General features: G+C 43.7%; 1 protein-coding gene across 1 annotated transcript; it reads left to right on the top strand.

Annotated features, from left to right (window-relative positions):
• Window positions 1–756: 756 nt before the first annotated feature.
• Window positions 757–3,163, top strand: PRMT6 (protein arginine methyltransferase 6). The gene has a single exon (XM_075558832.1). It carries the CDS (start codon window positions 797–799, stop codon window positions 1,919–1,921), a length of 1,125 nt encoding a protein of 374 aa, XP_075414947.1. The 5' UTR covers window positions 757–796; the 3' UTR covers window positions 1,922–3,163.
• The last annotated feature ends 9,141 nt before the right edge of the window (window positions 3,164–12,304 follow it).

Below are 12,304 nucleotides of genomic sequence, written 5' to 3' on the forward strand. Positions count from 1 at the left end.
GGGGTACACACATAAGAACAATGAAGAATTACAGTAGAAAATTAATGAGGAAGAACAAAGCATAATTATTTGGGGGAGTGGTATGGGAAGATTGGTTACTAAAATACAGTTAGCCATCAGTTTGATTGTATCACATCTTTGTTGCTTTTAAGTCTTTCTTAAGTGTGTGCCCTTCTGAGAGATTTAACTCTCAAGGGTGGTAGAGAATACCAGACAAGACCACAGAAAAGAAGACCAGAAACCTACTTCTTCACATTGCACCAAGATTTCTAGTCAATTCCCAGTGCATAGGAAATTGACAGGCCAGAGACGTTTGACAATTTACCCTAAATCATTTTATCGGGGGTCAGATGAGACCAAAGCCAAAGTTTTGCAACTAAAGTTTTACTTCGCTCCATTTTACTGGTTCTTTGCACTCTGTTGTGGCAATTTTCCAGATGAAGGTGGTAGAAGAAAAAGGGGCCCACCCTTTTGACTAGGTGAGATAAAATAAGTGAAAATTAGTCATTTTCCAAAAAGCGGGATTTTAGTCTAAGTGGGCGTGTCCACCTCAAGAAGAAAGGCAACGCAAAAACCTAGAGGCGCCTAAGGCAAACCTTGGTAGCAAGACAAGACGTAGGCGTGGCGAAAGGCAAGGGGATGTGCAGCGCTTCAGCACCGGGGCCCGCGTCCGGCCGGCCGCCGCAGGAAGGGGGCGGGGCGAAGGGCGCGCGCACTACAAGTCCCAGAAGCCCCTGCGCCCTGGGGCCGCAGGCCTGCGCGAAACGCCCGCCGGGAGCCCGCTGCGGCGGCCAAGATGTCGCTGCTCAAGAAAAGAAAACTCGCGTCGGGGGGCGGCGAAGGAGGGGTGACTAGCGAGGAGGCAGAGGGCGGAGGGCGGAAGGCGGCCGCGCCGAGCCCCGTGAGTACGAAGCAGGAGCGCGACCAGCTGTACTACGATTGCTACTCGGACGTGACGGTCCACGAGGAGATGATCGCGGACCGCGTCCGCACCGACGCCTACCGCCTGGGCATTCAGCGGAACTGCCCAGCCCTGCGGGGCAAGACGGTGCTGGACGTGGGCGCGGGCACGGGCATTTTAAGCATCTTCTGCGCCCAGGCCGGGGCCCGGCGGGTGTACGCCGTGGAGGCCAGCGCCATCTGGCAACAGGCCCGGGAGGTGGTGCGGCTCAACGGGCTGGAGGACCAGGTGCACGTTCTGCCGGGGCCGGTGGAGACGGTGGAGCTGCCGGAGCGGGTGGATGCCATCGTGAGCGAGTGGATGGGCTACGGGCTGCTGCACGAGTCCATGCTGCGTTCCGTGCTCCATGCGCGGGCCAAGTGGCTCAAGGAGGGCGGCCTTCTGCTGCCGGCTTCCGCCGAGCTCTTCGTGGCGCCCATCAGCGACCAGATGCTCGAGTGGCGCGTGGGCTTCTGGAGCCAGGTGAAGCAGCAGTACGGCGTGGACATGAGCTGCCTGGAGGGCTTCGCCACGCGCTGCCTCATGAGCCACTCCGAGATCGTGGTGCAGGGCCTGTCGGGCGAGGACGTGCTGGCGCGGCCGCAGCGCTTTGCTCAGCTGGACCTGGCGCGCCCCGGCCTGGAGCAGGAGTTGGAGGCCGGGGTGCGCGGGCGCTTCCGCTGCAGCAGCTTCGGCTCGGCGCCCATGCACGGCTTCGCCATCTGGTTCCAGGTGACCTTCCCCGGAGGGGACTCGGAGAAGCCCCTGGTGCTCTCCACCTCGCCTTTCCACCCTGCCACCCACTGGAAGCAGGCGCTCCTCTACCTGAACGAGCCGGTGCAGGTGGAGCAGGACACGGACATTTCCGGGGAGATCACGATGCTGCCCTCCCAGGACAACCCCCGCCGCCTGCGCGTGCTGCTGCGCTACAAAGTGGGGGACCACGAGGAGAAGACCAAAGACTTTGCCATGGAGGACTGAGCTCCGCCTTTCCCCCAGCCCCCTCCCAGGGCGGCCTGAGTGGAGAAGCCTGGGGTGGGGTCCGAGGAGACAGGGGGATCCCATGTGCAAGTAGGGGGCAAATCTGTGCCTTTTCTCTCCGGTCTCCCAGGGAGGGAACACGACTCTGAGAAGATTCTGCGGGCAGTTTTTCTTTTAAAACTGGTTTCCCCACAGCTGCAGCGTGGTTATTGATGACTTTAAACCCCCCAAAGCATGTGGTACTAAGCACTTTTACTTGAATTTCTTGTCTTTTTTACCCCCCATGAAGTAACAGAACCAAGTCTCTAACACCTCTCACACCATATCGAAATCTGGGGCCCCAGGAGCTGGGTTGATGGGCTTTCCTTTCTGAACCTGGGTGTTGCTTCGTAAGCCTACAGTACTTCTGCCAGCGATGTTTTTAAAATAAAGTTTAAGGCTGGTAATAGGTGAACGCAGCAAGTTCGCATTACTCTTTACAGCTTCTGTAGGGTGCGACAGTGGACAAATACGTCAAACTAAATACGGACGCCCTGGGAACTCCAGCAGTGGAGAGGGGCAAGGCCTGAAGACAGGGAAGTCGTATAGATGGTTCATTCTTGTTTGAACTGTTAGCACTTAACCCCCAGACTGTTTCCTGGAAGTTCAAAGTTAAAAATTTGCCCAATCAGGAAACAGCCTGATAGCAATGTCTGATCTTGACCTAAGGACTTACATATTCATTGGCATGTATAAATTTAAACTCACAAAATTAAGAAAAATTTCTTCCCAACCAGAACAGCGCGCTCATTCTCAATCTGCACCCCTTTTTAGAGGGATCATGTGACTTGTCCTACTTCTAGTGAAATATAGTTAAAGTTCCTATTTTTGGGTTCTTCTCTCCCCCTTCCCCCCCCCCCACTCTTTTTAGCCCAGCCAAATGTGAAAGTTGTGAATTTAGGAAAATCACTTGTAATGAAGTGTGAGTCATGTTATCACATTTATTTCACTGATGTTTCCCTCCTTACTCCTGTGGCAAATAAAACATTGGCATTCTCACTATTTTTATAGATGATGTAAGAAGTCTTTGTACTGTCTATGTGTTATGTTTTTGCCTTTTTAATATTGCCAGTTCTTATGGAAAGTGTTACATTCCCTTCAGGAGATAGCTGCTGGGTAATTCAAACTGTTTAATGTATAGTTTTAATACACTAACAGCTTTTATATGCCCATAGAAAGTAGGTATGAACATTTGGTTTTTTTTTTTAAACATTTTATTAGGGGCTCATACAACTCTTATCACAATCCATACATATACATACATCAATTGTATAAAGCACATCCGCACATTCCCTGCCCCAATCATTCTCAAAGCATTTGCTCTCCACTTAAGCCCTTTGCATCAGGTCCATTTGGTCTTTTTAAATAACTTACTGTGACTGAGTTTTCTGTTTAATTTACTTTTATCATTGCATATTAAAAGTATTCATTAATTGATTATATCTAAGGTACTAAAGTTTGGTGCCTAACACATGGGTTCTGCCATTATAAAGAGATCCATACATGTATAAAATTTGAATAATATAGTTAAAATGGTACCATTTTGATGTCAAAGTACTTATATAAAATAGCCTAGAATGGAAAACTAGGCTTGGCTTAAGCTACTTACAGATCCTTACTTTAGGCTCAGCTATATTTTAAATGGAACATCTATCCATCATTTAACATTCTAGTGTTTGGGTTTTTTTTTTGATGCATATGTTTCCTATAACAATCCCCTTGCTGTCTGGGCAACTGAAAGTATTCCTCCAAGTTTTATTCCTAATACCAGGAAAATTTTAACAAAAGAAATCCCCAGTTAAAACTTTAGATAACTACTCCTAAAGGGTGTTTGATAATTAAGCAAAGCAAACTTTAAGACTCTTGGTAACTCTTCCTTAAAAGAAAGGTTAATTAAGAAAATGCAGAATTTTAAAAGTCCAGAGACTGCCCAGCAAGGTGGTTTAAAGAATGGAGTATATGGGATTGGAAAGTCCATCTGAGACCCTTGCCTCCACCATGCTGTGCCATTGTGGGCAAACGAACCTAAGTTTGTTCTTTCTTCCATGCTCTCATTTGCAACACCGGAGCGAACCATCGTACCTACTCCAAAGAAATGCGAGGCTACCCCAAGTTATGTGTATGAGGATTCAGTGGCTAGTCACTAGTACATGCAATGATTTCAATAAACACTCTCGTGGAGAAGGTGTGTACGGGCCTGAGTCCGTTTGATAATGGGATCTTTGACATTCTGGTTTTTGTTACAGGTCTGGATGGTCTGGCAGTGCTGGCATGGCTGCGTCAGAGGAGCACTGGCCAACATGAGACACCAGATGACCCAAGACTAAAGCGCCGACACATCCAGACGTACGAGCGTGAGCTGCAACAACATCCAGATGCTAGTCAGTCTGGTCCGTCTGTGTAGCCTCCGTGGTGGCCGGAGGCCATTACAGGCCCCGGCAGGAATTCGTGTGTGAGAGAAAGGAAAGCCCGAGGATGTCCTTGCTGATTTTATTAATTCATTGGACCATTGTCTATTTCATTTAGTATGAGGTGTCCTTATGATAATCACTTAAAGATACAAGCCATTAAAACCTAGTTTCTTTGCAAAGGGCTTAAGTGGAGAGCAAATGCTTTGAGAATGATTGGGGCAGGGAATGTGCAGATGTGCTTTATACAATTGATGAATGTATATGTATGGATTGTGATAAGAGTTGTATGAGCCCCTAATAAAATATAAAATAGAAAAGAAAAAAACGAAAATGATTAGGGCAAAGAATGTACAGATGTGCTTTATACAATTGATGTATGTATATGTATGGATTGTGATAAGAGTTGTATGAGTCCCTAATAAAATGTTAAAAAAAAAACCCTAGTTTCTGCCTTTAAATAAATTTGTTTTTTTAAATATGCTAGTAAGTAAAATGCATAAACAACAATGGACTAAGGACTGAGGTCTGGGTAGTAAGGAAGACAACAATTCACTATACACTAATAAAAATGTACACAGCTAACGAGGGTTGTTCATTTTTTACCATTACATCTCGGGACACTGGTTTTTCAATTCATAACCCTATGCAAAATCACTTTCTTTATACTAATACTGCCTCCTTAAATACCTTCAAAATGGGTGACAACAGTTTTTAGAGTTTAATAAATAAAGAAAAATTCCTTAGCCTAAGGAGTCTAAGCAATCTATCCTGAAGCTGTCAAAGAACCACCATCAGTATGAAGGATCTCACAGTCTTCAAATTCCCACCTTGTGTCCATATGCCTAACACAAAAGGTAGCACTTGTTTCTGAAGTTCTCAACAAAATGTAATTCCTTAATGGAGTAGCAACGACAGCTGGACTATTTGCCATACTAGCTATGGGTCTGATACGGGAAAGCAGAAAGGCATCTGCTGAGGTCAAACACACCGGCCAGAGCAGGGCTTGTAAAGGTAAAGGTGGAAAGCGATCACAATAGCCTAGCACTTTGCTGATGGCTGCTCGCATTTTTCACACTTCTGAGGTCCTCCATGCAGAGGAAAGAACAATCTTAGGAGCCTCAGTCTTCTCTTGTCCTGCACCTCTTTTTTCCATGTGCCTTTCTTTTAAATGCTATGCTTCTTATATTTATATTCACTCTTAGTGGTTTAATGAAGTATGTAACAAGTTCTGCAAAAATAAGCAAATACTACATTCAAAGAACCAGAACATACCAAACTCAAAACCAGACTCACTGCCATCAAGTTAATTCCAACTCAGTGACCCTGTTACACACTGGGTTTCTCTTTACAATAGAAAGCCTAGTTTGGGTCCCAGGAGGGGAAATAAAATTACCTAAATGACAGTGCATGAATGGGTTACATTAATATGTACATGCATTCTTTAGTTTGAGAAGATGCCATTCCAGTGAAGTCTTATTTATGTTGAAGCAAGATTGAGAATCCCTTAGCAATTTTATCAATACAACTTTTACAACGTGCACATAATTATAAAATAAGAATAGAAAAAAATGAAAATAATTTTTTCAAGTTTAAATTCTCACTAATGTTAGCTCCAAAAATAAATTTAGGTCCTCTAACTAACTGATTTGTTTCAACCAATACTTCAAAGTACCATATATACTCGAGTATCAGCCGACCTGAATATAAGCCAAGGCACCTAATTTTACCACAAAAACTGGGAAAACGTATTGACTCGAGTATAAGCCTAGGGTGGGTAATACAGCACCTACTGGTAAATTCCAAAATAAAAATAGATACCAATAAAGTTACATTAAGTGAGGCATCGGTAGGTGAGATGGTTTTTAATATTTCAAAGAAAAACAGTAAACTAGCTCTGTAAGTGGAAAAGAGGGTCAACAAAAACAATACGGTATCAACAATAACTATCCACGCTGTGTTACTGCATGCGCTGCATTGCTACATTCGCAGTTTACGGTACAGTTCGTATACTTCGAGGCCTAACGCAGGCTGATGATATCCCAGAATGTGATGACATGACTGTTTGCATAGAGCAGCCTGTGTTAGGGCTCACAATATACACGCTGCATTGTGCATGCCCTGTGCTACTGCATGCATACGCAGGGTCACCGCATGTGTATGGGAAGTGCTAACGCGACATATGCTTATACAACGCAGCGTGGATATTAGGAGCCCTGCCACAGGCTGCTCTATGGAAGCATAGTCAACACTGGGTTTAGATAGGAGTTCATAAGAAAATAAAAAATAAACTCTAGCAGACTACTGTAAATAAACGTACTATCTAGCCAAGACCAGAGCTATACCAGTACTTGTATTCAGCAATGCTTGGGCGGAGCAAGGGGGCGTGACTAAGCACAGGTACGACTGTATAGGCTACGCCATTAGTCACAGCACTGGAGAAGAGATGGAGAAGAAGAGCAGCCGCATCAGACATTCGTCTGGCAAGGATGCTGTGTGCCCCAGGAACCAGCACACAGAAGTGGGCAGGTTCTTGCCCAGTACAGTACAGACACCACAGAGGCTGCAAGGGTGCAGGAGAAAAGAACTGTGATATCAGCAGTCTTCGGACTACCCACAAGGCTGCAGGCGCCCGCAGTTGAGGGGGAGAGCCCGGAGAACACCTGCACAGCACTGGAGAACAGGTGAGTGGGGATCCTCACTTGAGTAAACGCCAAGGGGAGTTTTTCAGCATAACAAATGTGCTGAAAAACTCAGCTTATATATGAATAAATACGGTAATTCATTCCAATGCGACCCCCTGCTGAGAATTTGCCTTTTTGCGCAATATAGACCGAACTAGAACCTACCTTTTTAACAAGATCCCGGGGTGATTCTTAAGTAGAAAAAAGACATTTGAGGATCTTAGACTTCATTAAATACAACCATAAAAGAATTTTAATAAAAATGAGGACATGATCAGCAACGTTGAAATTGTGCTCTTTCATAACCCTTAATAATTATTGACATTAATAACTAAGGGAAGACTAGTGAAGATTTCAGTTGATTGAACTTGGCTTTTAACCTGCAAACACTTAAGACTGACAGAAGATCAGAGAGTTGTGAGAACTTTTTTTCCCTTCTCGCCAAACTGCTTGGTGCCAAGGAAGAAAACACTAAAGGAAAATAGGGGAAGACGAAAATAAAATAATTAACTGAGGAGGGAAAAGGGTAGGTTGGGAAGAAATTCATCCCACAGTTTTTAGAGGCTACAGATTTTTCTGAAGTAGTGTGATTCATGTGTAGGTGAAAACTTACATTCTGAAAATCTTGCACTATAAATTACAAACTTAAGGGAAATGGTGGGCACACTATGTTATAATGGATTGGCTAGAGAAACAAATCTAGTGACACTTGTATATGTAAGAAAGAGCTTTACAGCACGAAATAATTATATATCAAGAAAACATCCCAGCCCAGTACAACTCAAGTCCATAAGCCCCTTCTCAGACTCATCAGCCACATGCAATCATGCAGAATGCAGGAAGATCACAGCCCGATGCACGACGTCTTGCATGGATCCAAAGTTGGTGGGAACATGGCAGGGCCCCAGCAGCTCTGTGGGTGGCTAGCAAGCCGGAGGTCAGGGCAGAGAGAGCTGGAGGTTCATTGTGCCCACCTTATGAAAAGGCCATGCCTACAAGGAGGCACAATCAGGCTGTGGCCTGATGCCTTGGCCTCCGCCCCATACACTTTCATATATCTTCATGTTGACATAGAATTATGTAACCACTACACATACCATCAGACACATAAGGAAAAAACCAGATGCCTTTGAAGGATGGCATTGGCAAAGAATACTGAAGTAGCACAAGCTGCCAGTAGAACAAATGTGCCTCAGAAGAAACACAGTCAGCCAGCATGCTCCTGAGAAGCCAGAACGGCAAGACTTAACTACAGCACTTTTGACATGTTACCAGGAGGGACCGATCCCTGGAGATGGACATGGCTGGTAAAGAAAAGGTCATAGGTAAAAGAAGAAGACCTTCATAGTTGTGGATTTGACATAGTTGCTGTATCAATGGGTTTTATATTAGGATGGGTTTTCTAGAGAAGCAAGACCAAAGCAAGACACACACAGAGAGAGAGAGAGAGAGAGAGAGAGAGAGAGAGAGAGAGAGAGAGAGACTTATCTCGAGGAAATGCGTCACGGGTTGTAGAGGCTGGAAAATCCTAAATCCTAATCCTTGGGTCAAATGGAAAACTGCCGGCTCATGGTCCTTGGCTTCTCAACCACCTGGCTCCTTGGTGTCGGCCTTGTGATAGAGCCCCTTAGGCCTGTCCAAAGGGTGCGGCACCTCACCAAAAGCCTCAGCAGCAAGGAGCTCAGCTCTAGCTTCATGGTCAACAAATTTAGCTCCCCAATTAAGTACCTGGAAGCACCCCACTCGGCAAGCACGCCTCTTGCCCAAAGGCACATAGCTGCTGAAACGTGAATCAATCAACTTTCATCTTATACTGACGATTTCCTTACCTGCCAACTGAATTGGAGTTTATTCATGTTATAGAAACACATTATAGCCGAACAACTTATACTTAATTAATTTTCCAGAAATGAATTAATAATAACATTGAGTTTGCACATCTTTCCCTTTCAATGCTATAGAGGAGCCCTGGTGGGGAAGTGATTGTGCATTAGGCTGCTAACCGCAAGGTCAGCAATCGGAAAGGACAAGGCCCTCCGCAATGGAAAGATGGGGTTTTCTATTCCCATCAGAGTTAAGGTTCTGAAACGCACAGGGCCAAGCTATCCTGTTCTCTAGGTTGTGATGAGTTGGGTCGACTAGATGGCAGTGGGCTTTTTGTTTCGTTTTTAATAGCTTCTCAGCGGCATCGTGGGCTGTGTGTTGGGCTGCTCAGTGCAAAGGCAGCAGTGAGGAACTACCAGCCACCACATAGGGAGAAGATGAGACTTTCTTCTATAATCCTCGAAAACCGCCAAAGGCAGGTCTACTCTGCTCCATAGAGTCGCTATGATTGGTTTGGTTTTATTGCTTCTCAGTAAACCACAATTTAATAGAAAATTATTTGTTTTTTTATTATTACTTAGAGCACAAGGAAGCTCAAAATATAGGGGGAACAGAAATCTTAACCTATGTCACCATCAAGTTAATTCTGACTCAAAGCAACATAGAACACAGTAGAACTGCCCCCGTGAGTTTAAAAGCCTGTAACTTTTTATGGGAGTAGAAAGCTGCTCCTTTCTACTGAGATTTTGAACGGTTGACCTTGCGGTTAACAGCCCAATGAATAATCACTAATTCACCAGGGATCCTTTATAGCCACCTATACTCCCAAATCAACTTGCATTGAAAGGAAAAAGATTTGCTAACTCAATGGAATTATGAATCAACTTAATTTCTGTAAATGGAACAAAGTAAAGAATGTTCGGCTATAATGCAATTCTGTAAAATGAAAGAACAAAATGGGGCTATACTCTATACACGAGCAGACACCCTCATCTTTGTCCCAAGAAGCAGCTGGTGAGATTGAATATCCAAACTTGTGGCTAGCACCCCAACAATTAGACCACCAGGGAGCCTTCACTGATGTAGAGAAGGAACACACTTGCATATGGCTGCCTATAGTCAGGAGGTAATTGAACAGATGGGCTCAGAGCCAATCATTTTGTTTTCTGTTGTCCCATTTACACCACCCCCCTCAAAGGACAGCCAAAAAACCTATTGGGTCAAAGTACAACAAAGAATATTAGGGTCTTACACATACACTTTGACATTTTACTAGCCAGATCATCATTGATTTAGGATAGATAATGAGTTTGGGAAGAGTTCACATCCACCAATTTTTAATTTTTTTATTTTATATATTCAACAAGATACTTATTTTTAACCAGGAATTTCTATAATAATAGCAAAACTGCTTATTTTACTATGACTTTTTCATTTTATCACCATTTACCACTGGTGAAGTTATAAAAATAGGAATGTTGAAATAGTTAAGATATATAGTAAAAGAATTATAAGAAAGGGATTTGGAAAATCCACAGATTAAATATACAGTGCCTGAATAATTGAGAATTTACTATAGTCTGAATAATTAGAGGAAAACATAGAGAGACAGACAGCAATTCCAACAAGGGGATTTTAATATAAAAATGAAATTAAATTCAGTATCAGATAACTTTACTTGAACCACAGCCAAGGAGATTTCACATAACTCAAGTATTATTACAAAGTAGGTTTCAAAATTCATGAAAAATACTATGGTAAGACTTCAAAATGGTAAGTTTTTACACAAGTGAGAGAATAGTTGGAAAAGTAGCACAAGATCAAAGTTTAAATGATCAGAGAAAAACCATTCAAATTAAAGCTAGTCCAATAAAAGATGTGGTTATTGCATTATTGTGTTTGTCTGGGTTGACCAGAGACACAAATTTAGAGATACTCATAGGTGTGTAAGAGAGCGTTTTAGATCAAACAGGAATTGTATATTAAGAAAACACCCTGGCCCAATCCATATCAAGTCCATAAATCTTATATAAGCCCATATGCCCGATATCAATCTATAAATTCCTCTTCAGACTCACACAACACGTGCAATGATGGCGAGTGCAGGAAGATCACAGGCCTGAGGGTGGAAAGTCTTATGATCCAGTGACAGTGGAAGCATCTCCAGGTCCCTGGCTGTCATCAGCATGGCTCCGTGTTTCTTGTCAGAAGGAAGACAAAGCAGAGAATATGTGTCCAGCCTCCCTGGAGGAAGACAGGAGTTCCCAGGATCCTCAGGAGAAGGCCATGCCCACACAGAGGTATGATTGGCTATGACCTAATTGGCAGGCTAGACTCCACCCCTTTGCTCAAATGCCAAGAGATTATGTAACTGCCACAATTATCATAAAAAATAGTGTTATTAAATAATCAAAATGACTTATTATTCGGTGCTAACAATGTGATAGGGATATTAAGGGATCTTATAATTATTCATTTTTAATACATTGTATTGTTAGGTGCCATTGAGTCAGTTTCAACTCTTTTTTTCCCTTCTCTTTCTTTTTCTTTTCTATTAATAAAAAATTGTATTGGGAGCTCTTACAGCTCTTATAACAATCCATACATCAATTGTATCAAACACTTTTGTACATATGTTGCCATCATCATTTTCAAATCATTTTCTTCCTGCTTGTGCCCTTGGTTCATCTCCTCGTCTTTTCCCCCCCTCACGCTCCCCCACTTTCATGGGTCCCTGTTAAATTGTGAATTATTGTCATTTTCATATCTTGCACCATTCACTGTCTCCCTTTGCCCACGTTTCTGTTGTTTGTCTTCCGAGCGTGGGGGGTTACATCAATCATTATAATCAGCTTCCTGTTTCTCCCCCACCTTACCCCTACCCTCATAGTATTGCTATTCCCATTATTGTTCTTAAGGGGGTTTACCTGTCCTGGATTCCATGTGTGGAGAGGTCTTCTCTGTACCAGTGTACATGATCCAGGCTAGTCAGATTTGTAAGGTGGAACCGAGGTCGTCATAGTGGGGGGAGGAAGCTTAAAAGAACTAGAGGCACGTTGCATGTGTTCTGTAGGTGCTGTGCTGCACCCTGGCTGTCTTGTTCTTTCCTGGTGACTTGTCTGGGAGGGAATGTCCAATTGCCTACAGATGGGGTTTGGATCCCAGTTATTTGCATCTATGTATATTTTTTGTTTGGTGGTCTACTGATGCCTGAAACATGATCCTGTGGACATCTTGTGATCACACAGGCTAGTGTGCTTCTTCCATGTGGGCTTGGTTGTTTCCCTGATAGATGGCTGCTTGTTTAACTTCAAGACTTTAAGACCCCAGACATTATATCTTTACTAGCCAGGCACCATCAGCTTTCTTCACCACCCATTTGCGTATGCCTTAGCAATCATGTAGGGAAGGTGAGCTTCACAAAATGC

The sequence above is a fragment of the Tenrec ecaudatus genome, chromosome 1 (assembly GCF_050624435.1).
Source record: "Tenrec ecaudatus isolate mTenEca1 chromosome 1, mTenEca1.hap1, whole genome shotgun sequence".
Classification (NCBI taxonomy): Eukaryota; Metazoa; Chordata; class Mammalia; order Afrosoricida; family Tenrecidae; genus Tenrec; species Tenrec ecaudatus.

Bases quoted from the DNA above. Each gene is read 5' to 3' on its own strand.
- PRMT6 (XM_075558832.1), top strand. From the start codon at position 797: ATGTCGCTGCTCAAGAAAAGAAAACTCGCGTCGGGGGGCGGCGAAGGA.